Source organism: Ictalurus furcatus, chromosome 21 (assembly GCF_023375685.1).
Source record: "Ictalurus furcatus strain D&B chromosome 21, Billie_1.0, whole genome shotgun sequence".
Classification (NCBI taxonomy): domain Eukaryota; kingdom Metazoa; phylum Chordata; class Actinopteri; order Siluriformes; family Ictaluridae; genus Ictalurus; species Ictalurus furcatus.
Genome location: NC_071275.1, coordinates 20,861,734 through 20,889,718, shown reverse-complemented (window position 1 = coordinate 20,889,718; position 27,985 = coordinate 20,861,734). Strand labels below are relative to the sequence as shown.

Genomic DNA, 27,985 nt, shown 5'->3' with positions numbered 1-27,985 from the left:
AATCCATGGACCCAACCTGCCTTGTGTCAACAGTCCAGGCTGGTGGAGGTGGTGTAATGATGTGGAGAATGTTTACGTGACACACTCTGGGTCCGTTAATCCCGATCAATCATGTCTTGAATGCCACATCCTATTTGAGTATTGTAGCTGACCGAGTGCATCCCATCATGGCCATAATTTACAATCTTATAATTGCTACTTTCAGCATGATAATGCACCATGTAACAAAGCAAAAGTCATTTCAAGGTGGTTTCATGAACATGAGAATGAGTCCTTCCCAGTCACTGGATCTGAATCCTGTAGAACCTTGGGATGTGGTAGAGCAGGAGATTCACAGCATAAAAGTGCACTTTTAGCAGAAAAAATTGCTGTAAGTGTGATGCAATCATGTCAACATGAACCAGAATCTCAAAGGAATGTTTCCAACATCTTGTGGAATCAATGCCAGGAAGAATTGAAGCTGTTTTGAGAGCAGAGGCCCTACCCAGTATTACTATAGTGTTCCAAGTGCTCAGTGAGTGTATGACATTTATAAACCACAGACAACTACATGGCTTCATCCTAAGTAAAAAAGGTATGTTTATATTATTTGACTCCACAGTAACCTGCCACCATGGGAGATGGCGAGATGGAATGCTTCGGCCCGGCGGCCATCTACCTCCGGAAGCCGGACAAGGAGAGGATTGAAGCTCAGAACAGACCTTTTGATGCCAAAACTGCAGTGTTTGTAACTGATGCAGCTGAGATGTACGTCAAGGGTACACTGAAGAGTAAAGAGGGTGGCAAAGCCACCGTTGAAACTCTGGACAAAAAAGTAAGTGACAAGATAATTGACGCATCTAGAAGTGTCAGGATCCTAGTATATTTCCCTACATAACCAACCCTTATAATGTGTTTTATCACTGTTATTTTATAGACGGTCACAGTTAAGGAAGATGAAGTCTTTCCCATGAATCCGCCCAAATTTGACAAAATTGAGGACATGGCCATGATGACCCACCTCAATGAACCTGCTGTGCTGTATAACCTCAAAGAGCGTTACGCAGCATGGATGATTTACGTAAGTTTAACAAAGAATTACTCAATAATGAAAGAGAAATAGAAGAGTGCGCAGTGACACAAACTAATGAAAATTTACTTTGACTCTCCTTCAGACCTACTCAGGGTTGTTCTGCGTCACTGTGAACCCCTACAAGTGGCTCCCAGTGTACGACGCTGTCGTTGTGGCTGGATACAGAGGCAAAAAGAGGATTGAAGCCCCACCTCACATCTTCTCCATCTCTGATAACGCCTATCAGTTCATGCTCACTGGTATGATATTCCTCATATTTCTAACTGTAACTATTTGTCACTGTATAAATAGTTGTATGCATTATACAAAATGTACAATGAATTCTAATTACTCCTTTAGATCGTGAGAACCAGTCAGTCCTGATTACGTAAGTTAAAACTCTTAAATGAAAACTCTGAAAAAAATGACTGAGATACATTCCTAGATGCTCTTGTATTGAAAAGTAATTTACAGTCTGTTCTGCCCCCAGTGGAGAATCTGGTGCAGGAAAGACTGTGAACACAAAACGTGTCATTCAGTACTTCGCAATGGTTGGCATGACTACACAGAAGAAAGCAGAGCCTACTCCTGGCAAAATGCAGGTAAGCGAACAATTATTACTGATATACAGTACTGTGCAAAAGTCTCAGACACCCCTTTTTTTAAGTAAAAACGTTGCTATAGATTTTTTATTTTATGACTTCTACATTATCGAGTCAGTACAAAAACATTTTATATTTCCAAACATTAGTTTTCCTGCACAAAATTAAATGTAATATAAAAATGTTTGTATGTCAGTAAAGAAACCAGCGTATTAAGTGGTAAGAGACACTTTTCAGACAAAAACATAATGAAGGCTGCTGGATTTTGCTGCAAAAATAAGAAGTATGTGTGACAGTTAAAGTCTCCAGAAGAACCGTGGCTGGCTCTGCAAGATGTTCAGAAAAACTTACCAGTTAATTTCATTATAAAACTGCACAAATTCTACCTAAGACTACTTTTTTTAAGCAATGGGTCGTCACACCAAATATTGCCATTGTTTCATTTATTACTGTTATATATACAAATATATGTATATATAAATAAAAATCAGGAGTCAGAATCCTCAATTAAATACCTGCCATCATCACTAGGGTTCACTGGAAGACCAAATTGTTGCAGCCAACCCCCTGCTGGAGGCTTATGGTAATGCCAAGACTGTGAGAAATGACAACTCCTCTCGTTTTGTAAGTTCACACATACTGGATGTATAAATCACAGATTGTGTATGCAGCCATGTGACTAAAATATATATCAAATACATACAATATATATTTTTCATTTACAGGGTAAATTCATCAGAATTCACTTTGGCCAAACTGGCAAGCTGGCCTCAGCTGATATTGAAACCTGTAAGTATTAACAACTATGAAGATTCCTGAATATCATGGAATATTCATTTAAAATCTTTTAGATGTACAAAATGAGAATGAACTAAAAAAGAAAAGAAAGAGAAAGTGGTATTTTACTACTATCTGAAAAGTGATTATGGTAATTCATTCTACTAACTAATGGAGAAGCTATAATTACAAGGTGATAAAGGCAAACGGCACCAAAGGCCCACTGGTAACTTACTGGCTTAGAGCTTATATATATTCTAAAACTTCCAGTTGTGAATATAAAAATACGAAGCTACATTAATGCAAATGATGAAAAACTCCAGTCAGTAATGCAGGAAAAAGAAATAACAGTTCAATCACTGACAGTTCATAATTCTGAACACAGAGCATAAAGGTGCAAGCACACCTGGAAAAACTGTTCAAAGACATTTATCTGATTACTGGTCAGATTTAAAAATATTATAAAATAAACATGAGACAGTGCTTAACAAAATCAATTCTTGCCAACAGACCTGCTGGAAAAGTCCAGAGTCACCTTCCAGCTGTCTGCTGAGAGAAGCTACCACATTTTCTACCAGCTCATGACTGGACACAAACCAGAGCTGCTTGGTAGGAATTCTCATGAGCTGTAATGTTGCCAAAATCCTGTTACATTAGTTTATGGAACAAATTTGTATGAATACCAACTATTTTTTATCCTTATACAGAGGCACTGCTCATCACCACCAACCCCTACGACTACCCTATGATCAGCCAGGGTGAAATCACTGTCAAGAGCATCAATGATGTTGAGGAGTTCGTTGCCACAGATGTGCGAAAAATGATTTGCTCTAATTTCACAAAAGAAATGTGTGTAAATTATAAAGATACACATGACTAATCTCTCCTTCTCATCACACAGACGGCCATTGACATCCTCGGCTTCAACGCGGATGAGAAAATTAGCATCTACAAGCTGACCGGTGCTGTGATGCATCATGGAAACATGAAGTTCAAGCAGAAGCAGAGGGAGGAGCAGGCTGAGCCTGATGGCACTGAGGGTACAAATAAAATCACAAGACTTACCTAGTCTGACAAAATATAAATTAGAATATATATGAAATTCTTGATTTTTATTACAACTTTTTTTCACTTCAGTTGCTGATAAAATCGCCTACCTTCTGGGCCTGAACTCAGCTGACATGCTGAAAGCTCTGTGCTACCCAAGAGTCAAGGTCGGAAATGAGTTTGTGACCAAAGGCCAGACTGTACCTCAGGTAATGTCTGTGAGAATGAAGCTTTGTTTGTATAGAAATTACAAATTATAGGACAATACCCAATAAAGCTAACTTTTACATTATTCAGGTGAACAATGCCGTCAGTGCCCTCTGCAAATCCATCTATGAGAAAATGTTCTTGTGGATGGTCATCCGAATTAATGAGATGCTGGACACAAAGCAACAAAGACAGTTCTTCATTGGTGTACTGGACATCGCTGGATTTGAGATCTTTGATGTAAATATTTGTTTTTCTCCATGAAGAGTGTTCCACTGGTTTAAACAATAATTTGGAAATGTCTAATATATTGATCTACAGTTCAACAGCTTGGAGCAGCTCTGCATTAACTTCACAAATGAGAAACTGCAACAGTTTTTCAACCACCACATGTTCGTGCTGGAACAAGAGGAGTACAAGAAAGAAGGTATTGAGTGGGAGTTCATTGACTTCGGTATGGACTTGGCTGCCTGCATTGAGCTCATTGAGAAGGTAAGGTGTTTCAATGAAGTACAGTTTAAACAAATTGCTAACTATCCAACCTGTCTTCCTTGTCATTTGACTCTTTAATAAAAATGAATATTACCAACAGCCAATGGGCATCTTCTCCATCCTTGAAGAGGAGTGCATGTTCCCCAAGGCTACAGACACGTCCTTCAAGAACAAGCTTCATGACCAGCATCTTGGAAAATGCAACGCCTTCCAGAAGCCAAAGCCTGCCAAAGGCAAAGCTGAGGCCCACTTCTCCTTGGTGCACTACGCCGGCACTGTGGACTACAACATTTCTGGCTGGTTGGACAAGAACAAGGATCCACTGAATGACTCTGTTGTGCAGCTGTACCAGAAGTCAGCAAACAAACTGTTGTGCTTCCTGTACGCAGCCCATGCTTCTGCCGATGGTAAGATTAACATCGATAAGGTTAATAATTTTCACTATACAAGCACAGAATAAGCTGATAATCAGACTTTTCACTTTCAGTAATTAAGATGTTTCTGGACTGAGAAAGTAAGAGTATAATAAAATAAGGAAAACAATAACCGACTAATTTGTATTTGTCAACAGCTGATAGTGGTGGTGGTGGAAAGAAAGGCAAGAAGAAGGGTGGTTCCTTCCAGACTGTGTCTGCTCTGTTCAGGGTGAGAACAATTTAACAGAAACTATGTTAACATAAAAGGTTGAGTGAATGGATTCCACTCGCAGATTCCACATTTTACATACATTTTAGTCTCAGCAACAGGATGAAATACATGACATTTACATCATACCAGAGTTTACAATTCCTCTGCTTGTGTTTTTAAGAATCCCTTAAAAATATTATTTAGATTCCCGTCTGAGCTCCACCCATCCTCACAATTCCTTTTGATGTTTGAAAATCTGTAACATTAAACTTGTTTCCCGACCGTGTGTTTTGTATCCACATGTAGTTCAGCATTCTTGCTCAGAATTTATGCAAAGATTAAAATTATTTAAAGTATACTAGTTTACCTCAGTTTCCTCTACTCTAGTTTAGCTGTGTACAGGCTATTATTGTTATTATTATTATTATTATTGCTAAACTGCTGAATGTAAAACTCACAGGAGAACTTGGGTAAGCTGATGACCAACTTGAGGAGCACTCACCCTCACTTTGTGCGTTGCTTGATTCCAAATGAGTCCAAGACTCCAGGTGGGTATTCTTATTTTCTTACATTTTTACTAGTAAATACACAACAACATACCTATGAATGTCTTTGACTGTAAGACATGTTATTAATATTGTACCACTACACTGTACACGCTAGGTCTGATGGAGAACTTCCTGGTCATCCACCAGTTGAGGTGTAATGGTGTGCTGGAGGGTATCAGAATCTGCAGAAAGGGATTCCCAAGCAGAATCCTCTATGCTGACTTCAAACAGAGGTAATCTGAATCACAAATATAATTTACAGTAATGGAAGAACACCTACAAATGCCCTTTGCTTCTGCACATGGGTTGTGGGCCAAGAAATGAAAATGTGGGTACATTATGTATTCTGAAATACATGTTTCTCTTTCAGATACAAAGTCTTGAATGCCAGTGTCATCCCAGAGGGACAGTTCATTGACAACAAAAAAGCTTCAGAGAAACTCTTAGGCTCTATCGATGTGGATCATACCCAGTACATGTTTGGACACACCAAGGTGTGCAGTTTTGTTAGAACAAAAGTATTAATGTTGGTACTGAAAAGTTTCATTTCCTGTAAAATGCAACTCAAGCGAGCAGCCACCATTTAAATTCTACAATACCCAGTACTAATTATAACACAGGTCATTATGTATTTCTATTGCTGTATTTTCTTAGGTAAAGACTCAGATCATCATTTTTTTCCAATCTTCCCGAACCTGCAGGTGTTCTTCAAAGCCGGTCTGCTGGGTACCCTTGAGGAGATGCGAGATGAGAAATTGGCATCACTGGTGACCATGACTCAGGCTTTGTGCCGTGGCTACCTCATGAGGAGGGAGTTTGTCAAGATGATGGAGAGGAGGTATATTTAGATGAACAAAGCATTAAACCTAAGTACAAAGCAAAAATAAACATAGGTAGGTGCATACTGACTGTGTTCATCCTAAATTCCAGAGAATCCATCTATTCCATCCAATACAACATCCGCTCATTCATGAATGTGAAACACTGGCCATGGATGAAGCTGTACTTCAAGATCAAACCTCTTCTCAAGTCTGCAGAGACTGAGAAGGAAATGGCTGCCATGAAGGAGAACTTTGAGAAAATGAAGGAGGACTTGGCAAAGGCACTGGCCAAGAAGAAAGAGCTTGAGGAGAAGATGGTGTCTCTGCTACAGGAGAAAAATGACCTGCAACTCCAAGTATCGGCTGTGAGTATTTTAAACAGAGTTGGTAAAATTTCACTGGAATTTGGATAACATCAATAATCTTTAACAAAAAAAATCATCATAACAGGAAACTGAGAACCTTGCTGATGCTGAGGAAAGGTGTGAGGGGCTCATCAAGAGCAAGATCCAGCTTGAAGCCAAGCTCAAAGACACAACTGAGAGACTGGAGGATGAGGAGGAAATCAATGCTGAGCTGACTGCCAAAAAGAGGAAACTGGAGGATGAGTGCTCTGAGCTGAAGAAGGACATTGATGATCTGGAGCTCACCTTGGCCAAAGTGGAAAAGGAGAAACATGCCACTGAGAACAAGGTTGAAATTAATTAAGTGAAGTGAATATTTTGTACTTTTTTAATATTTAAACAGACAACTTATTATTTAATGCTCTTTCACAGGTCAAGAACCTCACTGAGGAGATGGCCTCTCAGGATGAGAGCATTGCCAAGCTTACTAAGGAGAAGAAAGCCCTCCAAGAGGCACACCAGCAGACTCTGGATGATCTCCAGGCAGAGGAAGACAAAGTCAACACTCTGACCAAATCAAAGACCAAGCTTGAGCAACAAGTGGATGATGTAAGACTTTAGTATTCTATTTTTAATGAAATATTTCATAAATGTGTTATAGATTATCAGGTGAAACTCTAACACTCTCACATACACAGCTTGAGGGTTCTCTGGAACAAGAGAAGAAACTCCGTATGGACCTTGAGAGAGCCAAGAGGAAGCTTGAGGGTGACCTGAAACTGGCTCAAGAGTCCATAATGGACCTGGAGAATGACAAGCAGCAGTCTGATGAGAAACTCAAGAAGTGAGTGAGTGTAAAAGAAATTATATATACGAGAAAGAAATATATAACTCTTGATAACATCATGTTTGTTTTTCTTGTTTCAACAAAACAGGAAGGACTTTGAAATAAGTCAACTTCTGAGCAAGATTGAAGATGAACAGTCACTGGGAGCTCAACTTCAGAAGAAGATCAAAGAACTCCAGGTAAAAATGAGTTCTGAAACAGGTTGACAGTAAGCTCTGCAAGCAAGGCCATTCATTCAGACAAATCAAACTTTTTCCACCTTAGGCTCGCATTGAAGAGCTGGAGGAGGAAATTGAGGCTGAGCGTGCAGCTCGTGCTAAAGTTGAGAAGCAGAGAGCTGATCTCTCCAGAGAACTTGAGGAGATCAGTGAGAGGCTTGAGGAAGCTGGAGGTGCCACCGCTGCTCAGATCGAAATGAACAAGAAGCGCGAGGCGGAGTTCCAGAAACTGCGCCGTGATCTGGAGGAGTCCACTCTGCAGCATGAAGCCACAGCTGCTGCACTCCGCAAGAAACAAGCTGACAGCGTTGCTGAGCTTGGAGAGCAGATCGACAACCTTCAGCGTGTCAAACAGAAGCTGGAGAAGGAAAAGAGTGAATACAAAATGGAGATAGATGACCTCTCCAGTAACATGGAGGCTGTTGCCAAAGCAAAGGTATCAAATTGGACTTCACTTCTTTTAGCTGACTTATTAGCTAAAGAATACTGATCAAATTACTATGAAACCTTTTTCCTATTGGAAGGGCAGTGGTGGCTTAGCGGTTAAGGCTCTGGGTTATTGATCAGAAGGGCGGGGGTTCAAGCCCCAGCACTGCCAAGCTGCCACTGTTGGGCCCTTGAGCAAGGCCCTTAACCCTCCCTGCTCCAAGGGTGCCGTATCATGGCTGACCCTGCACTCTGACCCTAGCTTCCTGACAGGCTGGGGTATGTAACGTATACAATTTCACTGTGCTCTACTGTATATGTGACCAATAAAGACTCATTATTATGCTTTAGGGTAACCTAGAAAAGATGTGCCGCACCCTTGAGGACCAACTGAGTGAACTCAAGACCAAGAACGATGAGAATGTCCGCCAACTGAATGACATTAACACACAGAAAGCAAGACTTCAGACTGAAAATGGTGAGTATTTCAACTTAATATATAATCAAAATATTGATGTCTAACACAAAGCTAACGCCACTGTTGTTGGTGACAGGTGAACTTGGCCGGCAACTGGAAGAGAAAGATGCACTTGTGTCCCAGCTTACAAGAGGAAAACAAGCTTACACTCAGCAGATTGAAGAACTCAAGAGAGTCACCGAGGAGGAAGTGAAGGTAAATAATGAAACTAATTAAATAAATCTGTCCAGTCCATTAATGTACACGTGGTAGTGTGCTTAAAACAATCCGTATGAATGAGTGAACTGAAAATAAAAACTTATCTTTAGGCCAAGAACGCCCTGGCCCATGCCGTCCAATCGGCCAGACATGACTGCGATCTGCTCAGAGAGCAGTTTGAGGAAGAGCAGGAGGCCAAGGCTGAGCTTCAGCGTGCGATGTCCAAGGCCAACAGTGAGGTGGCTCAGTGGAGAACCAAATATGAGACTGATGCCATTCAGCGTACCGAGGAGCTTGAGGAGGCCAAGTAAATTCATACCACAGTGAAAAACATTTGTGTCTAAACAAATAATACGCATCATAACCAAATATACAACATATTGCTGATTCACCCCCCTATAGGAAAAAGCTTGCTCAGCGTCTACAAGAGGCAGAGGAATCCATTGAAGCTGTGAACTCCAAGTGTGCTTCTCTGGAGAAGACCAAGCAGAGACTGCAAGGTGAAGTGGAGGACCTCATGATTGACGTTGAGAGAGCCAATGCCGTGGCTGCTAATCTTGACAAGAAGCAGAGGAACTTTGACAAGGTGAACATCTGTTACTTGACCAAAAATACACAAGTTATTAAACTGGTACAAGCATAAAGTTTACATGATCCTATTTAATGCGACATTTAGGTCTTGGCAGAATGGAAACAGAAGTATGAGGAAGGCCAGTCTGAACTGGAGGGGGCTCAGAAAGAGGCTCGCGCTCTCAGCACTGAGCTCTTTAAGATGAAGAACTCATATGAGGAAGCTCTTGACCACCTGGAGACTCTGAAAAGGGAGAACAAGAATCTCCAGCGTATGTTAAACAGAAATTCACATGTAAAATAGTAGTACCCTTAAAATGAAAGCAAACTAACAGAAATTCTCTCGCTTCTGCAGAGGAGATCTCTGACCTGACTGAACAGATTGGTGAGACTGGAAAGACCATCCATGAGCTGGAGAAGGCAAAGAAGACAGTGGAAACTGAGAAATCAGAAATCCAGACTGCTCTTGAAGAAGCTGAGGTAACGATGCATAACTGCAAAAAGCAAAAATGAAATAAAACTTGATATGCATTATGTTGTTCAACATTCAACATATTTCCTAAGGGTACACTTGAACATGAAGAGTCCAAGATCCTTCATGTCCAGCTTGAGCTCAACCAGGTTAAGAGTGAGATTGACAGGAAACTGGCTGAGAAGGATGAGGAGATGGAGCAGATCAAGAGAAACAGCCAGAGGGTGATTGAGTCCATGCAGACTACTCTGGACTCTGAGGTTAGGAGCAGGAATGATGCTTTGAGGGTCAAAAAGAAGATGGAGGGAGATCTCAATGAGATGGAGATTCAGCTGAGCCATGCCAATCGCCAGGCTGCTGAGGCACAGAAACAGCTCAGAAATGTCCAAGGACAGCTCAAGGTCTGCCTGGAGTTTTTTTTATTCACAACTTAAATTTACAATTCTTTAATATGACAGTTCTAATTAAAGTAATATCCACTTTCACATCAGGATGCACAACTGCACCTTGATGAAGCTGTCAGAGGTCAGGAAGACATGAAAGAACAGGTTGCTATGGTGGAGCGCAGGAATAACCTGATGCTGGCAGAGATTGAGGAACTTAGAGCTGCACTGGAGCAGACAGAGAGAGGCCGCAAAGTGGCTGAGCAGGAGCTGGTTGATGCCAGTGAGCGTGTGGGGCTGCTGCACTCTCAGGTAGGATCTACTAGCTGCTCCGATGTTGCTCTTTGCTGTTTCTTTGATATTTTGTGACAAAAACCACCTAATGTCATCTTGTTACCCTTTTTGACAGAATACCAGCCTGATCAACACCAAGAAGAAACTTGAGGCTGATCTGGTGCAGGTCCAAGGTGAGGTGGATGACACCATCCAGGAGGCCAGAAATGCTGAAGAGAAGGCGAAGAAGGCTATCACAGATGTGAGTGTTTCACTTAATAGAAACAACACCACTGTGATTTACAGTTAACCTGAAAACTAAATTCATGACATGGTCAAACACTAGGCTGCCATGATGGCAGAGGAGCTGAAGAAAGAGCAGGACACCAGTGCTCACCTTGAGAGAATGAAGAAGAACCTTGAAGTTACAGTCAAAGATCTGCAGCACCGCCTGGATGAGGCTGAGAACCTTGCCATGAAGGGTGGAAAGAAGCAGCTCCAGAAACTGGAATCTAGGGTATATTGCAATCCTTAAACATGGGGTACAACTAGCAAATCATTTTATTAGAAGGTTTTCTACAAATGAAATGTCTGCTCTAGGTGCGTGAACTGGAGAGTGAGGTCGAAGCTGAGCAGAGACGTGGCGCTGAAGCCGTTAAAGGAGTCCGCAAGTATGAGAGGAGAGTGAAGGAGCTCACCTACCAGGTACAAAATATATTTGGCAATATGAAGCATATATGAAGCACAATTTAAACAAGCAAAACCTTAATAACCATCGATCTTTACAGACTGAGGAGGACAAGAAGAATGTGAATAGACTGCAGGATCTGGTGGACAAACTGCAGCTGAAAGTGAAGGCCTACAAGAGGCAGGCTGAGGAAGCTGTAAGTAACCTACACTGGTCATTCATGTAATGCATAACAATGACAAACATGCCGGTATTTTACTTAATTTAACAACACTAAATTGGATATTGCTTGCCAATCACAGGAGGAGCAGGCCAACACTCACCTGTCCAGGTACAGGAAAGTGCAGCATGAGATGGAAGAAGCTCAGGAGCGTGCTGACATTGCTGAGTCCCAGGTCAACAAGCTGAGAGCCAAGAGCAGAGATGCTGGAAAGGTGAGGCAATGTCATCTTTAAAAAAAATCTTTATAATTTCTAACATACTCTTTTATTTAGAAAAAAAACCTTCCTTTAACGGCTTAAACAATTTCCTCTAATTGTATTCATTTATACTTCCCAAAGAGCAAAGAAGAATGAGGAGCAGACCAAGCAGACACCAACAAGCAAGCATAAAATATGACTGACTTGTGATGTCTTAAATTTTCTATCAAATAAATCATGCAACTGTAACACTGACTTTGAGTCTTTTTGTGAAAATAAGCAGCACAGAAGCAACACTGAAAAGCCAGGTTAGGGAATGATACTTTAACCCGTATACAATGAAAATTATTAGACAATTGCCGTCTTTCACATATCACTCAAAGTATGAACCATCTACATTCACACAGATAGTTATAGGAGTTTGCAACTGGAGAACATTTTCATACCTTTCAGAAAATGAATACAAATTTAGTTAAGGCCAAATTAAGTCTGAGTCAATGAACTCCAGATAAGAAATGGTACAAAATGCACAAGTACACAAGCTTCAGAGATATCTGCACACCCCATTTAACTACAAGCACATCAACTGAGAATATTAATTGTATGCACACTTGCAAAATGTGAAGATGTCTTACAGCACCTGGAGAGGCGTCATTGCAGCAAATTTTCCAGTGAACACTTGTATGCTTTAAACATCTTGACTTGGCGATATTTTCCAACTCTTTCTTACGAAAACATTCTAGATCTGTCAGATTGTGAGGGAATCTCCTGTACACCATCCGGTTCAAGTCACCCCACAGATTTTTGTTGGATTCAGGTCTGGGCTCTGTCGTTCAAAAACACTGATTTTCTTTTAGATAAGCCATTCCTTTGTATATTTGGATGTGTGCTTTGGGTTACTGTCGTACTGAAAGGTGAAATTCCTTTTCATCTTCAGCTTATCAGCAGACACCTGAAGGTTCAGCACTAAAATCGACTGGTATTTGTAGCCATTCATGATTCCCTCCACCTTGATAAAAGCCCCAGTTCTAGCTGAAAAAGCAGTACTAAAGTATAATGCTGCTGCCACCACCATGCTTCATCATGGGGACGGGGTTCTTTTGGTGCTTTTGTACCACCAAATAAACCTTTTGGAATTATGGAATTATTATAACTGATGGAACTGGTCTCATCAGACCACAACACATTTTGCCACATGGTTGTGTGTGACTTAGTTGAGCTTGGATGGTTTTGTGAGAAACAACATGAAGACAGTAAACAGTACTTGTCAAATGTTCCTGCAGCTCCTGTAATGTTGCCATTGTTCCATGGTACACTGAATATTTTGGAATTTTTTTTTATGCCCCTCTCCCGATTCCTTTCGACACATGAGACCCTGTAAAGACTTTGTCAGCTCTATGCAAACCACTCCTTCAGCAATCAGATGAAACCCAGATGTCAAGAAAAAAGACCAGAAACAGCTGATCTTTATTTGGGGTTAATCAGAATAATTTCATTGATGACCGCTGTATGATAATTACTTTTGAACATGAGACTGAATGTGATTGGCTCATTCTGAACACAGGAACAATTACAAAAGGGTGTGCAAACTTATGCAACTGGGTTATTAAACGTTTTTTTATTTTTCCTATTTTTCCCTAAAATGTTTCTGGTTGTTTTTCAGATGGTGTAGTTTCACACTGAGGGTGAGAAAAAGTTCTGACATGATTTATCTTTATTTACATGATTTTTTTTACATCACAAAAACCTGTCATTTTAACATGGGTGTATAGACTTTTTATATCCACTCTAAGTCAAAAATAAGAAGCAGGTTCTTTCTTTCTTTTTGGTTAAATGTGTTGCTTCACAAATAATAGCTTACAAGTCATTTGATTACTTTAATCCAAGTCTCCTTAAGATAGCATTCACTTTATGTCAATATGTAATGGCATATTGCCATAAAGAGGCGTTGTCCTGCTCTGGATGGCCGCATATGTTGCTCCAAAATGTGTACATATCTTTCTACATTAATGCTGCCTTCACAGATGTGTAAGTTACCCATGCCATGGGCACTGACAAGCCTCCATACTATGACAGATGCTGGCTTTTGGACCTGACACTGATAACAGCTTGGATGGTCCTTTTCCTTTTTGGCCCGGAGAACACGACGGCTGTTTTGTCCAGGAAATATGTGAACTGTCGACTCGTCAGACCACAAAACATGATTCCACTGTGCTACTGTCCATCTCAGAATAGACCGAGCCCAGAGAAGTTGGCGGAGCTTCTGGACAGTGTTGACGTACGACTTCTGCTTTGCATAGTAAAGCCTTAACATGCATCTGTGGCTGCAGCGCCAAATGGTGTCGACTGACAAAGGTTTACCAAAGTATTCTCGAGCCCATGTCAGGATATCCATTACAGTCTCATGACAGTTTTTAAGACGGTGACGTCTGAGGGATCGGAGATCACGCGCATTCACAAGTGGTTTTCCGTCTTGCCCTTTACGCACCAAGATTTGACCAGATTCCTTGAATCTTTTAATTATATTGTGCACTGTAGAAGGTGAAACGCCCAAAATACTACTGATTTGTCTTTGGGGAATGTTCTTCTCAAAGTGTTGGATTATTTACTGACGCATCTGATGGCAGATCGGCGAGCCTCGACCCAACCTTTATCTTGAAGGAATGTTTTTGGAGGGTCCTTATACACTATGATTAGACGATTGCCTCAACTGTTTCACATCACCTTCTTATTTCAACTTGTCACAAAATAAACCTTTATCTTCAAAAAACTATGCAGTTGACTAGGTCAAACATCAAATACCTTGTCTTTATAAGTTTTTTGTTGTTTAAATACAAGTCAAAGTACAAATCACTCCTCTTTGATTTTATTAGCATTTTCCCATACTGGCACAACTTCTTCAGAACCGGGGTTGTACCATCTTAACCATTTTAAGTGCAAATTAAAAATAGTACTTAAAGTAAATAAGCATTTTTACATTATTATATGAGTGAAATGAGCAAGGAGACTTACTTCCAAGATGACTGCAACTGGGAACTCATGTAGCGCAACTAAACGTATTTATACTGCAATCTGAAGTGCATAAATTTGTGAGGCCCACACCAGACCACAAGCTGGTTTCTATATTTGTATTTATTCCTTATAAGAACATTCTGCTTGTAGTATTCAGTTTCAGTATTTCATTATATGAATCCAACTAATCACTTTGAAATTTCACTGCCTTGAAAGCAATTGCCAAAGCATATTATATTTCTTTGGAAAAGAATGTTATGACCAGCCACCGGTAATTAATCTTAGACTAAAATTTGCCTCATTTTAATTTGATACTCTGCTGGCACTAAAGAGCATTAAATAGTATATTCTGAAATCTTGCCATGTATCCAAGGCATGCCTTGGCATCAAAAGAGGTTTGTCAAAATAATAATAATAATAATAATAATAATAATAATAATAATAATAATTATTATTATTATTATTATTATTAACACTTGTTGAAACGGGGGTTAATGCTAAAGGTAACTAGCTTTTTTGTTTTTTAGTTAACAAACATTTATTCACATTTTTGCATTAATGTTTAAATCACAAACCCCAACTAGGAAATCCTGCCACACAATTCCAGGTGATATGGGTCAGAGCTTTCAAACGCTTCACTGCTAGATGAAATGGGATTATCTGTATTTTTAAAAAAAAACTCAAAATATACCAATGTATATTCTCTATCAAAAACCATAAAACCCACTATTTTAAAATTAATATACATTTAATTTTTACAGGATATTCAATGCAAACAGCAATCCAAAAATGATCAGAAAAATACTCAGAAAAAGAAAAATTTATAAGAAAGGAGACAGGTTTAAGTGTAAATATTTATGTTAATTTTAATGATTAAATTGATAATGCATTGCACTAGAAAATTACTGTTATCTGTACTCGCACAAAGAAATGACCAGTTTTTAATATAATAAAGAAAACTATATATTTTGAAGGAATCCGTCTAAGAAACAACAGCATTTACAATTGTATGACACCAAGGCGTGTCCTAAATAGTGTGACATAAAGCAAAAATACACTGCATCCACGAATGCTACATGGACATATATAGCTATACAATTCTGCTGAGTGCACGGTAATGCTGCTATAAAACAGGCTCCCCCAAGGACTGAAGGAACCTCAAGCACCCTGCCAAGGTGAGGAAATCTCCACTGCAGTGCTGATGTCTCATGTGCTTGAGAATTATCTTTGTATACTGTTTAATTTGTAAAAATGTTGCATTTCATCAATGTGTTTACACTGTCTAAACTGATATTTACTCATTTTTTCCAGTGTTTACAATCTGCCAGCCAATCTACCATCTGCCAATTTCTCCTATTGACCCCAAACAAGGTACAGTTCTAAACATCGAAATGGTAAAACAAATGATTGATGTGTATTTATTTACTGTGTATTTTGTCAGGCCGTGTAAAAAAAAAAAAAAGGAAATTTCTTTTAAGAGAATAGAATGTATTGTGGGAGGAGGTGATATGTGCTAAAGTGTTGTGAAGAAATACAGACATTCAAACAGTAAGGTTGATGTCAGTATTAATTCAGTGATTTGAGCTCACTGGAAATTTGTGATGAGGGTGAGACAGATGTACTGTGAAAATGAGTCTACTGAAATAGCAAATGAAAAATTGAAGTTAAGCTCATGATCCCTACATGAACTTGATGAATTTATCCCTTCATGGAACACAGACAACAGACAACTACATGGCTTCATCCTAAGTAAAAAAGGTATGTTTATATTATTTGACTCCACAGTAACCTGCCACCATGGGAGATGGCGAGATGGAATGCTTCGGCCCGGCGGCCATCTACCTCCGGAAGCCGGACAAGGAGAGGATTGAGGCTCAGAACAGACCTTTTGATGCCAAAACTGCAGTGTATGTGACTGATGCAGCTGAGATGTACCTCAAGGGTACACTGAAGAGTAAAGAGGGTGGCAAAGCCACCGTTGAAACTCTGGACAAAAAAGTAAGTGACAAGATAACTGACGCATCTAGTAGTGTCAGGATCCTAGTATATTTCCCTACATAACCAACCATTATAATGTGTTTTATCACTGTTATTTCACAGACTGTCACAGTTAAGGAAGATGAAGTCTTTCCCATGAATCCACCAAAGTATGACAAAATTGAGGACATGGCCATGATGACCCACCTCAATGAACCTACTGTGCTGTATAACCTCAAAGAGCGTTACGCAGCATGGATGATTTACGTAAGTTTAACAAAGAATTACTCAATAATGAAAGAGAAATAGAAGAGTGCGCAGTGACACAAACTAATGAAAATTTACTTTGACTCTCCTTCAGACCTACTCAGGGTTGTTCTGCGTCACTGTGAACCCCTACAAGTGGCTCCCAGTGTACGACGCTGTCGTTGTGGCTGGATACAGAGGCAAAAAGAGGATTGAAGCCCCACCTCACATCTTCTCCATCTCTGATAACGCCTATCAGTTCATGCTCACTGGTATGATATTCCTCATATTTCTAACTGTAACTATTTGTCACTGTATAAATAGTTGTATGCATTATACAAAATGTACAATGAATTCTAATTACTCCTTTAGATCGTGAGAACCAGTCAGTCCTGATTACGTAAGTTAAAACTCTTAAATGAAAACTCTGAAAAAAATGACTGAGATACATTCCTAGATGCTCTTGTATTGAAAAGTAATTTATAGTCTGTTCTGCCCCCAGTGGAGAATCTGGTGCAGGAAAGACTGTGAACACAAAACGTGTCATTCAGTACTTCGCAATGGTTGGCATGACTACACAGAAGAAAGCAGAGCCTACTCCTGGCAAAATGCAGGTAAGCGAACAATTATTACTGATATACAGTACTGTGCAAAAGTCTCAGACACCCCTTTTTGTTTTTTTAAGTAAAAACGTTGCTATAGATTTTTTATTTTATGACTTCTACATTAGAGTCAGTACAAAAACATTTTATATTTCCAAACATTAGTTTTCCTGCACAAAATTAAATGTAATATAAAAATGTTTGTATGTCAGTAAAGAAACCAGCGTATTAAGTGGTAAGAGACACTTTTCAGACAAAAACATAATGAAGGCTGCTGGATTTTGCTGCAAAAATAAGAAGGATGTGTGACAGTTAAAGTCACCAGAAGAACCGTGGCTGGCTCTGCAAGACGCTCAGAAAAACTTACCAGTTAATTTCCTTATAAAACTGCACAAATTCTACCCAAGACTACTTTTTTTTAAGCAAAGGGTCGTCACACCAAATATTGCCATTGTTTCATTTATTACTGTTATATATACACATATATGTATATATAAATAAAAATCAGGAGTCAGAATCCTCAATTAAATACCTGCCATCATCACTAGGGTTCACTGGAAGACCAAATTGTTGCAGCCAACCCCCTGCTGGAGGCTTATGGTAATGCCAAGACTGTGAGAAATGACAACTCCTCTCGTTTTGTAAGTTCACACATACTGGATGTATAAATCACAGATTGTGTATGCAGCCATGTGACTAAAATATATATCAAATACATACAATATATATTTTTCATTTACAGGGTAAATTCATCAGAATTCACTTTGGCCAAACTGGCAAGCTGGCCTCAGCTGATATTGAAACCTGTAAGTATTTACAACTATGAAGATTCCTGAATATCATGGAATATTCATTTAAAATCTTTTAGATGTACAAAATGAGAATGAACTAAAAAAGAAAAGAAAGAGAAAGTGGTATTTTACTACTATCTGAAAAGTGATTATGGTAATTCATTCTACTAACTAATGGAGAAGCTATAATTACAAGGTGATAAAGGCAAACGGCACCAAAGGCCCACTGGTAACTTACTGGCTTAGAGCTTATATATATTCTAAAACTTCCAGTTGTGAATATAAAAATACGAAGCTACATTAATGCAAATGATGAAAAACTCCAGTCAGTAATGTGGGAAAAAGAAATAACAGTTCAATCACTGACAGTTCATAATTCTGAACACAGAGCATAAAGGTGCAAGCACACCTGGAAAAACTGTTCAAAGACATTTATCTGATTACTGGTCAGATTTAAGAATATTATAAAATAAACATGAGACAGTGCTTAACAAAATCAATTCTTGCCAACAGACCTGCTGGAAAAGTCCAGAGTCACCTTCCAGCTGTCTGCTGAGAGAAGCTACCACATTTTCTACCAGCTCATGACTGGACACAAACCAGAGCTGCTTGGTAGGAATTCTCATGAGCTGTAATGTTGCCAAAATCCTGTTACATTAGTTTATGGAACAAATTTGTATGAATACCAACTATTTTTTATCCTTATACAGAGGCACTGCTCATCACCACCAACCCCTACGACTACCCTATGATCAGCCAGGGTGAAATCACAGTCAAGAGCATCGATGATGTTGAGGAGTTCGTTGCCACAGATGTGAGAAAAATGATTTGCTCTAATTTCACAAAAGAAATGTGTGTGTAAATTATAAAGATACACATGACTAATCTCTCCTTCTCATCACACAGACGGCCATTGACATCCTCGGCTTCAGCGCTGATGAGAAAATTAACATCTACAAGCTGACCGGTGCTGTGATGCATCATGGAAACATGAAGTTCAAGCAGAAGCAGAGGGAGGAGCAGGCTGAGCCTGATGGCACTGAGGGTACAAATAAAATCACAAGACTTACCTAGTCTGACAAAATATAAATTAGAATATATATGAAATTCTTGATTTTATTACAACTTTTTTTCACTTCAGTTGCTGATAAAATCGCCTACCTTCTGGGCCTGAACTCAGCTGACATGCTGAAAGCTCTGTGCTACCCAAGAGTCAAGGTCGGAAATGAGTTTGTGACCAAAGGCCAGACTGTACCTCAGGTAATGTCTGTGAGAATGAAGCTTTGCTTGTATAGAAATAACAAATTATAGGACAATCCTCAATAAGGCTAACTTTTACATTATTCAGGTGAACAACGCTGTCAGTGCCCTCTGCAAATCCATCTATGAGAAAATGTTCTTGTGGATGGTCATCCGAATTAATGAGATGCTGGACACAAAGCAACAAAGACAGTTCTTCATTGGTGTGCTGGACATCGCTGGATTTGAGATCTTTGATGTAAATATTTGTTTTTCTCCATGAAGAGTGTTCCACTGGTTTAAACAATAATTTGGAAATGTCTAATATATTGATCTACAGTTCAACAGCTTGGAGCAGCTCTGCATTAACTTCACAAATGAGAAACTGCAACAGTTTTTCAACCACCACATGTTCGTGCTGGAACAAGAGGAGTACAAGAAAGAAGGTATTGTGTGGGAGTTCATTGACTTCGGTATGGACTTGGCTGCCTGCATTGAGCTCATTGAGAAGGTAAGGTGTTTCAATGAAGTACAGTTTAAACAAATTGCTAACTATCCAACCTGTCTTCCTTGTCATTTGACTAATAAAAATGAATATTACCAACAGCCAATGGGCATCTTCTCCATCCTTGAAGAGGAGTGCATGTTCCCCAAGGCTACAGACACGTCCTTCAAGAACAAGCTTCATGACCAGCATCTTGGAAAATGCAACGCCTTCCAGAAGCCAAAGCCTGCCAAAGGCAAAGCTGAGGCCCACTTCTCCCTGGTGCACTACGCCGGCACTGTGGACTACAACATTACCGGCTGGTTGGACAAGAACAAGGATCCACTGAATGACTCTGTTGTGCAGCTGTACCAGAAGTCAGCAAACAAACTGTTGTGCTTCCTGTATGCAGCCCATGCTTCTGCCGATGGTAAGATTAACATCGATAAGGTTAATAATTTTCACTATACAAGCACAGAATAAGCTGATAATCAGACTTTTCACTTTCAGTAATTAAGATGTTTCTGGACTGAGAAAGTAAGAGTATAATAAAATAAGGAAAACAATAACCGACTAATTTGTATTTGTCAACAGCTGATAGTGGTGGTGGAAAGAAAGGCAAGAAGAAGGGTGGTTCCTTCCAGACTGTGTCTGCTCTGTTCAGGGTGAGAACAATTTAACAGAAACTATGTTAACATAAAAGGTTGAGTGAATGGATTCCACTCGCAGATTCCACATTTTACATACATTTTAGTCTCAGCAACAGGATGAAATACATGACATTTACATCATACCAGAGTTTACAATTCCTCTGCTTGTGTTTTTAAGAATCCCTTAAAAATATTATTTAGATTCCCGTCTGAGCTCCACCCATCCTCACAATTCCTTTTGATGTTTGAAAATCTGTAACATTAAACTTGTTTCCCGACCGTGTGTTTTGTATCCACATGTAGTTCAGCATTCTTGCTCAGAATTTATGCAAAGATTAAAATTATTTAAAGTATACTAGTTTACCTCAGTTTCCTCTACTCTAGTTTAGCTGTGTACAGGCTATTATTGTTATTATTATTATTATTATTGCTAAACTGCTGAATGTAAAACTCACAGGAGAACTTGGGTAAGCTGATGACCAACTTGAGGAGCACTCACCCTCACTTTGTGCGTTGCTTGATTCCAAATGAGTCCAAGACTCCAGGTGGGTATTCTTATTTTCTTACATTTTTACTAGTAAATACACAACAACATACCTATGAATGTCTTTGACTGTAAGACATGTTATTAATATTGTACCACTACACTGTACACGCTAGGTCTGATGGAGAACTTCCTGGTCATCCACCAGTTGAGGTGTAATGGTGTGCTGGAGGGTATCAGAATCTGCAGAAAGGGATTCCCAAGCAGAATCCTCTATGCTGACTTCAAACAGAGGTAATCTGAATCACAAATATAATTTACAGTAATGGAAGAACACCTACAAATGCCCTTTGCTTCTGCACATGGGTTGTGGGCCAAGAAATGAAAATGTGGGTACATTATGTATTCTGAAATACATGTTTCTCTTTCAGATACAAAGTCTTGAATGCCAGTGTCATCCCAGAGGGACAGTTCATTGACAACAAAAAAGCTTCAGAGAAACTCTTAGGTTCTATCGATGTGGATCATACCCAGTACATGTTTGGACACACCAAGGTGTGCAGTTTTTTTAGAACAAAAGTATTAATGTTGGTACTGAAAAGTTTCATTTCCTGTAAAATGCAACTCAAGCGAGCAGCCACCATTTAAATTCTACAATACCCAGTACTAATTATAACACAGGTCATTATGTATTTCTATTGCTGTATTTCTATTGCTGTATTTTCTTAGGTAAAGACTCAGATCATCATTTTTTTCCAATCTTCCCAAACCTGCAGGTGTTCTTCAAAGCCGGTCTGCTGGGTACCCTTGAGGAGATGCGAGATGAGAAATTGGCATCACTGGTGACCATGACTCAGGCTTTGTGCCGTGGCTACCTCATGAGGAGGGAGTTTGTCAAGATGATGGAGAGGAGGTATATTTAGATGAACAAAGCATTAAACCTAAGTACAAAGCAAAAATAAACATAGGTAGGTGCATACTGACTGTGTTCATCCTAAATTCCAGAGAATCCATCTATTCCATCCAATACAACATCCGCTCATTCATGAATGTGAAACACTGGCCATGGATGAAGCTTTACTTCAAGATAAAGCCTCTTCTCAAGTCTGCAGAGACTGAGAAGGAAATGGCTGCCATGAAGGAGAACTTTGAGAAAATGAAGGAGGACTTGGCAAAGGCACTGGCCAAGAAGAAAGAGCTTGAGGAGAAGATGGTGTCTCTGCTACAAGAGAAAAATGACCTGCAACTCCAAGTATCAGCTGTGAGTATTTTAAACAGAGTTGGTAAAATTTCACTGGAATTTGGATAACATCAATAATCTTTAACAAACAAAAAATATCATCATAACAGGAAACTGAGAACCTTGCTGATGCTGAGGAAAGGTGTGAGGGGCTCATCAAGAGCAAGATCCAGCTTGAGGCCAAGCTCAAAGACACAACTGAGAGACTGGAAGATGAGGAGGAAATCAATGCTGAGCTGACTGCCAAGAAGAGGAAACTAGAGGATGAGTGCTCTGAGCTGAAGAAGGACATTGATGACCTGGAACTCACCTTGGCCAAAGTGGAAAAGGAGAAACATGCCACTGAGAACAAGGTTGAAATTAATTAAATGAACATATTGTACTTTTATAATAAGAACTTAAACAGACAACTTAACATTATTTAATGCTCTTTCATAGGTCAAGAACCTCACTGAGGAGATGGCCTCTCAGGATGAGAGCATTGCCAAGCTTACTAAGGAGAAGAAAGCCCTCCAAGAGGCACACCAGCAGACTCTGGATGATCTCCAGGCAGAGGAAGACAAAGTCAACACTCTGACCAAATCAAAGACCAAGCTTGAGCAACAAGTGGATGATGTAAGACTTTAGGGTTCTATTTTTAATGAAATATTTCATAAATGTGTTATAGATTATCAGTTGAAACTCCAACACTCTCACATACACAGCTTGAGGGTTCTCTGGAACAAGAGAAGAAACTCCGTATGGACCTTGAGAGAGCCAAGAGGAAGCTTGAGGGTGACTTGAAACTGGCTCAAGAGTCCATAATGGACCTGGAGAATGACAAGCAGCAGTCTGATGAGAAACTCAAGAAGTGAGTGGGTGTAAAAGAAATTATATATACGAGAAAGAAATATATAACTCTTGATAACATCATGTTTGTTTTTCTTGTTTCAACAAAACAGGAAGGACTTTGAAATAAGTCAACTTCTGAGCAAGATTGAAGATGAACAGTCACTGGGAGCTCAACTTCAGAAGAAGATCAAAGAACTCCAGGTAAGAATGAGTTCTGAAACAGGTTGACAGTAAGCTCTGCAAGCAAGGCCATTCATTCAGACAAATCAAACTTTTTCCACCATAGGCTCGCATTGAAGAGCTGGAGGAGGAAATTGAGGCTGAGCGCGCAGCTCGTGCTAAAGTTGAGAAGCAGAGAGCTGATCTCTCCAGGGAACTTGAGGAGATCAGTGAGAGGCTTGAGGAAGCTGGAGGTGCCACCGCTGCTCAGATCGAGATGAACAAGAAGCGCGAGGCCGAGTTCCAGAAACTGCGCCGTGATCTGGAAGAGTCCACTCTGCAGCATGAAGCCACAGCTGCTGCACTCCGCAAGAAACAAGCTGACAGCGTTGCTGAGCTTGGAGAGCAGATCGACAACCTTCAGCGTGTCAAACAGAAGCTGGAGAAGGAAAAGAGTGAATACAAAATGGAGATAGATGACCTCTCCAGTAACATGGAGGCTGTTGCCAAAGCAAAGGTATCAAATTGGACTTTCATTTCTAGTAGCTGGCTTATTAGCTGAAGAATACTGAAATAAATTACTATGAAACTTTTTTCCTATTATGCTTTAGGGTAACCTAGAAAAGATGTGCCGCACCCTTGAGGACCAACTGAGTGAACTCAAGACCAAGAACGATGAGAATGTCCGCCAACTGAATGACATTAACACACAGAAAGCAAGACTTCAGACTGAAAATGGTGAGTATTTCAACTTAATATATAATCAAAATATTGATGTCTAACACAAAGCTAACGCCACTGTTGTTGGTGACAGGTGAACTTGGCCGGCAACTGGAAGAGAAAGATGCACTTGTGTCCCAGCTTACAAGAGGAAAACAAGCTTACACTCAGCAGATTGAAGAACTCAAGAGAGTCACTGAGGAGGAAGTGAAGGTAAATAATGAAACTAATTAAACAAATCTGTCCAGTCCATTAATGTACACGTGGTAGTGTGCTTAAAACAATCCGTATGAATGAGTGAACTGAAAATAAAAACTTATCTTTAGGCCAAGAACGCCCTGGCCCATGCCGTCCAATCGGCCAGACATGACTGCGATCTGCTCAGAGAGCAGTTTGAGGAAGAGCAGGAGGCCAAGGCTGAGCTTCAGCGTGCGATGTCCAAGGCCAACAGTGAGGTGGCTCAGTGGAGAACCAAATATGAGACTGATGCCATTCAGCGTACTGAGGAGCTTGAGGAGGCCAAGTAAATTCATACCACAAAGAAAAACAGTTGTCTAAACAAATAATACGCATCATAGCCAAATATACAACATATTGCTGATTCACCCCCCTATAGGAAAAAGCTTGCTCAGCGTCTACAAGAGGCAGAGGAATCCATTGAAGCTGTGAACTCCAAGTGTGCTTCTCTGGAGAAGACCAAGCAGAGATTGCAAGGTGAAGTGGAGGACCTCATGATTGATGTTGAGAGAGCCAATTCTGTGGCTGCTAATCTTGACAAGAAGCAGAGGAACTTTGACAAGGTGAACATCTGTTACTTGACCAAAAATACACAAGTTATTAAACTGGTACAAGCATAAAGTTTACATGATCCTATTTAATGCGACATTTAGGTCTTGGCAGAATGGAAACAGAAGTATGAGGAAGGCCAGGCTGAACTGGAGGGGGCTCAGAAAGAGGCTCGCGCTCTCAGCACTGAGCTCTTTAAGATGAAGAACTCATATGAGGAAGCTCTTGACCACCTGGAGACTCTGAAAAGGGAGAACAAGAATCTCCAGCGTATGTTAAACAGAAATTCACATGTAAAATAGTAGTACCCTTAAAATGAAAGCAAACTAACAGAAATTCTCTCGCTTCTGCAGAGGAGATCTCTGACCTGACTGAACAGATTGGTGAGACTGGAAAGACCATCCATGAGCTGGAGAAGGCAAAGAAGACAGTGGAAACTGAGAAATCAGAAATCCAGACTGCTCTTGAAGAAGCTGAGGTAATGATGCATAACTGCAAAAAGCAAAAATGAAATAAAACTGGATCTGCATTATGTTGTTCAACATTCAACATATTTCCTAAGGGTACACTTGAACATGAAGAGTCCAAGATCCTTCGTGTCCAGCTTGAGCTCAACCAGGTTAAGAGTGAGATTGACAGGAAACTGGCTGAGAAGGATGAGGAGATGGAGCAGATCAAGAGAAACAGCCAGAGGGTGATTGAGTCCATGCAGACTACTCTGGACTCTGAGGTTAGGAGCAGGAATGATGCTTTGAGGGTCAAAAAGAAGATGGAGGGAGATCTCAATGAGATGGAGATTCAGCTGAGCCATGCCAACCGCCAGGCTGCTGAGGCACAGAAACAGCTCAGAAATGTCCAAGGACAGCTCAAGGTCTGCCTGGAGTTTTTTTTATTCACAACTTAAGTTTGCAATTCTTTAATATGACAGTTCTAGTTAAAATAATATCCACTTTCACATCAGGATGCACAACTGCACCTTGATGAAGCTGTCAGAGGTCAGGAAGACATGAAAGAACAGGTTGCTATGGTGGAGCGCAGGAATAACCTGATGCTGGCAGAGATTGAGGAACTTAGAGCTGCACTGGAGCAGACAGAGAGAGGCCGCAAAGTGGCTGAGCAGGAGCTGGTTGATGCCAGTGAGCGTGTGGCGCTGCTGCACTCTCAGGTAGGATCTACTAGCTGTTCCGATATTGCTCTTTGCTGTTTCTTTAATATTTTGTGACAAAAATCACCTAATGTCATCTTGTTACCCTTTTTGACAGAATACCAGCCTGATCAACACCAAGAAGAAGCTTGAGGCTGATCTGGTGCAGGTCCAAGGTGAGGTGGATGATACCATCCAGGAGGCCAGAAATGCTGAAGAGAAGGCGAAGAAGGCTATCACAGATGTGAGTGTTTCACTTAATAGAAATGATACCACTGTGATTTACAGTTAACCTGAAAACTAAATTCATGACATGGTCAAACACTAGGCTGCCATGATGGCAGAGGAGCTGAAGAAAGAGCAGGACACCAGTGCTCACCTTGAGAGGATGAAGAAGAACCTTGAAGTTACAGTCAAAGATCTGCAACACCGTCTGGATGAGGCTGAGAATCTTGCCATGAAGGGTGGAAAGAAGCAGCTCCAGAAACTGGAATCTAGGGTATATTGCAATCCTTAAACATGGGGTACAACTAGCAAATCATTTTATTAGAAGGTTTTCTACAAATGAAATGTCTGCTCTAGGTGCGTGAACTGGAGAGTGAAGTCGAAGCTGAGCAGAGACGTGGTGCTGAAGCCGTTAAAGGAGTCCGCAAATATGAGAGGAGAGTGAAGGAGCTCACCTACCAGGTACAAAATATATTTGGCAATATAAAGCATATATGAAGCAAAATTTAGACATGCAAAACCTTAATAACCACCGATCTTTACAGACTGAGGAGGACAAGAAGAATGTGAATAGACTGCAGGATCTGGTGGACAAACTGCAGCTGAAAGTGAAGGCCTACAAGAGGCAGGCTGAGGAAGCTGTAAGTAACCTACACTGATCATTCATGTAGTGCATAACAATGACAAACATGCCGGTATTTTACTTAATTTAACAACACTAAATTGGATATTGCTTGCCAATCACAGGAGGAGCAGGCCAACACTCACCTGTCCAGGTACAGGAAAGTGCAGCATGAGATGGAGGAAGCTCAGGAGCGTGCTGACATTGCTGAGTCCCAGGTCAACAAGCTGAGAGCCAAGAGCAGAGATGCTGGAAAAGTGAGGCAATATCATCTTTAAAAAAAAATCTTTATAATTTCTAACATGTTCTTTTATTTAGAAAAAAAAACTTCCTTTAACGGCTTAAACGATTTCCTCTAATTGTATTCATTTATACTTTCCAAAGGGCAAAGAAGAATGAGGAGCAGACCAAGCAGACACCAACAAGCAAGCATAAAATATGACTGACTTGTGATGTCTTAAATTTTGTATCAAATAAATCATGCAACTGTAACACTGACTTTGAGTCTTTTTGTGAAAATAAATAGCACAGAAGCAACACTGAAAAGCCAGGTTAGGGAATGACACTTTAACGATGGTTACGTGTGTAACAGCCATTCTATTTCATTTCTACTGACCGCGAGAGGTGGGAAGAGGCAGGCACGTGTACATGCAGGTCAAGTGTTTGTATCAACAAAGTCACCTGTGACCTGGGTGACATGTGCCATTTGCCCTGGTACTAAAGGCACATTCACCCCAGAAGCGATCTCTTGGCAATCTTTTCACAAATCTTCCGAGTGACTGCCAAGCTCTGGTGGTCATCCGAAAGTCATAGAACCACGGTTACATATGTAACCATCATTCCATTTCATTTCTACTGACTGCCAGAGGTGGTGCCTTCAGCACCTGGATGAGAAATACCAACAAGGTCACGAGGAAGTTCTACGTGCCCCTTAACAACAGCTGTGAAGCAAGGGAAAAAAATGCCTGTAGTCACTGGTTTGTGCAAGATCACATTCACCCTATAAAATCTTGCAAATGTGCAGGTTGATGCCCATGACGCAGCTGCACAAATATCTGAAAGAGGGACCCCTCATAGGGCTGCCCATGAAGTAGACACACTCCTGGTTGAGTGATTTCGAACCTGAGGGGGGATCCGGAGACCCCTGCCCTTATAGGCATAAACGATAGCATCACCAATCCATTTTGACAAACGCTGCTTGGACAAAGCCTGATGTCACCTATGCCCCATATGGCAGACAAACATTGAATCTGACTACCGGAATTCAGCAGTTGTTCGGATATAA

General features: G+C 40.3%; 2 protein-coding genes across 2 annotated transcripts; both read left to right on the top strand.

Annotated features, from left to right (window-relative positions):
* The first annotated feature begins 255 nt into the window (after positions 1-255).
* LOC128625256 (myosin heavy chain, fast skeletal muscle) lies at positions 256-11,737 on the top strand. Its single transcript, XM_053653451.1, has 39 exons — positions 256-814; positions 917-1,060; positions 1,155-1,311; positions 1,412-1,439; positions 1,542-1,653; positions 2,185-2,277; positions 2,379-2,442; positions 2,941-3,039; positions 3,138-3,241; positions 3,332-3,470; positions 3,568-3,686; positions 3,775-3,924; positions 4,006-4,176; positions 4,277-4,583; positions 4,748-4,821; positions 5,264-5,351; positions 5,467-5,584; positions 5,722-5,845; positions 6,053-6,189; positions 6,282-6,537; positions 6,623-6,865; positions 6,949-7,125; positions 7,215-7,360; positions 7,452-7,542; positions 7,628-8,017; positions 8,359-8,485; positions 8,562-8,680; positions 8,794-8,990; positions 9,086-9,269; positions 9,360-9,525; positions 9,609-9,733; positions 9,818-10,126; positions 10,217-10,420; positions 10,518-10,643; positions 10,728-10,898; positions 10,982-11,086; positions 11,170-11,265; positions 11,372-11,503; positions 11,630-11,737. The coding sequence occupies exons 1-39, from the start codon at positions 614-616 to the stop codon at positions 11,642-11,644; spliced, it is 5,808 nt and encodes a 1,935-aa protein (XP_053509426.1). The 5' UTR covers positions 256-613; the 3' UTR covers positions 11,645-11,737.
* Positions 11,738-15,787: 4,050 nt separating this feature from the next.
* LOC128625258 (myosin heavy chain, fast skeletal muscle-like) lies at positions 15,788-27,187 on the top strand. Its single transcript, XM_053653454.1, has 40 exons — positions 15,788-15,871; positions 16,286-16,498; positions 16,601-16,744; positions 16,839-16,995; positions 17,096-17,123; positions 17,226-17,337; positions 17,874-17,966; positions 18,068-18,131; positions 18,630-18,728; positions 18,827-18,930; positions 19,023-19,161; positions 19,258-19,376; positions 19,465-19,614; positions 19,696-19,866; positions 19,963-20,269; positions 20,434-20,504; positions 20,947-21,034; positions 21,150-21,267; positions 21,405-21,528; positions 21,750-21,886; positions 21,979-22,234; positions 22,324-22,566; positions 22,652-22,828; positions 22,918-23,063; positions 23,155-23,245; positions 23,331-23,720; positions 23,815-23,941; positions 24,018-24,136; positions 24,250-24,446; positions 24,540-24,723; positions 24,814-24,979; positions 25,063-25,187; positions 25,272-25,580; positions 25,671-25,874; positions 25,972-26,097; positions 26,182-26,352; positions 26,436-26,540; positions 26,624-26,719; positions 26,826-26,957; positions 27,085-27,187. Exons 2-40 carry the CDS (start codon positions 16,298-16,300, stop codon positions 27,097-27,099), a joined length of 5,805 nt encoding a protein of 1,934 aa, XP_053509429.1. The 5' UTR covers positions 15,788-15,871; positions 16,286-16,297; the 3' UTR covers positions 27,100-27,187.
* The last annotated feature ends 798 nt before the right edge of the window (positions 27,188-27,985 follow it).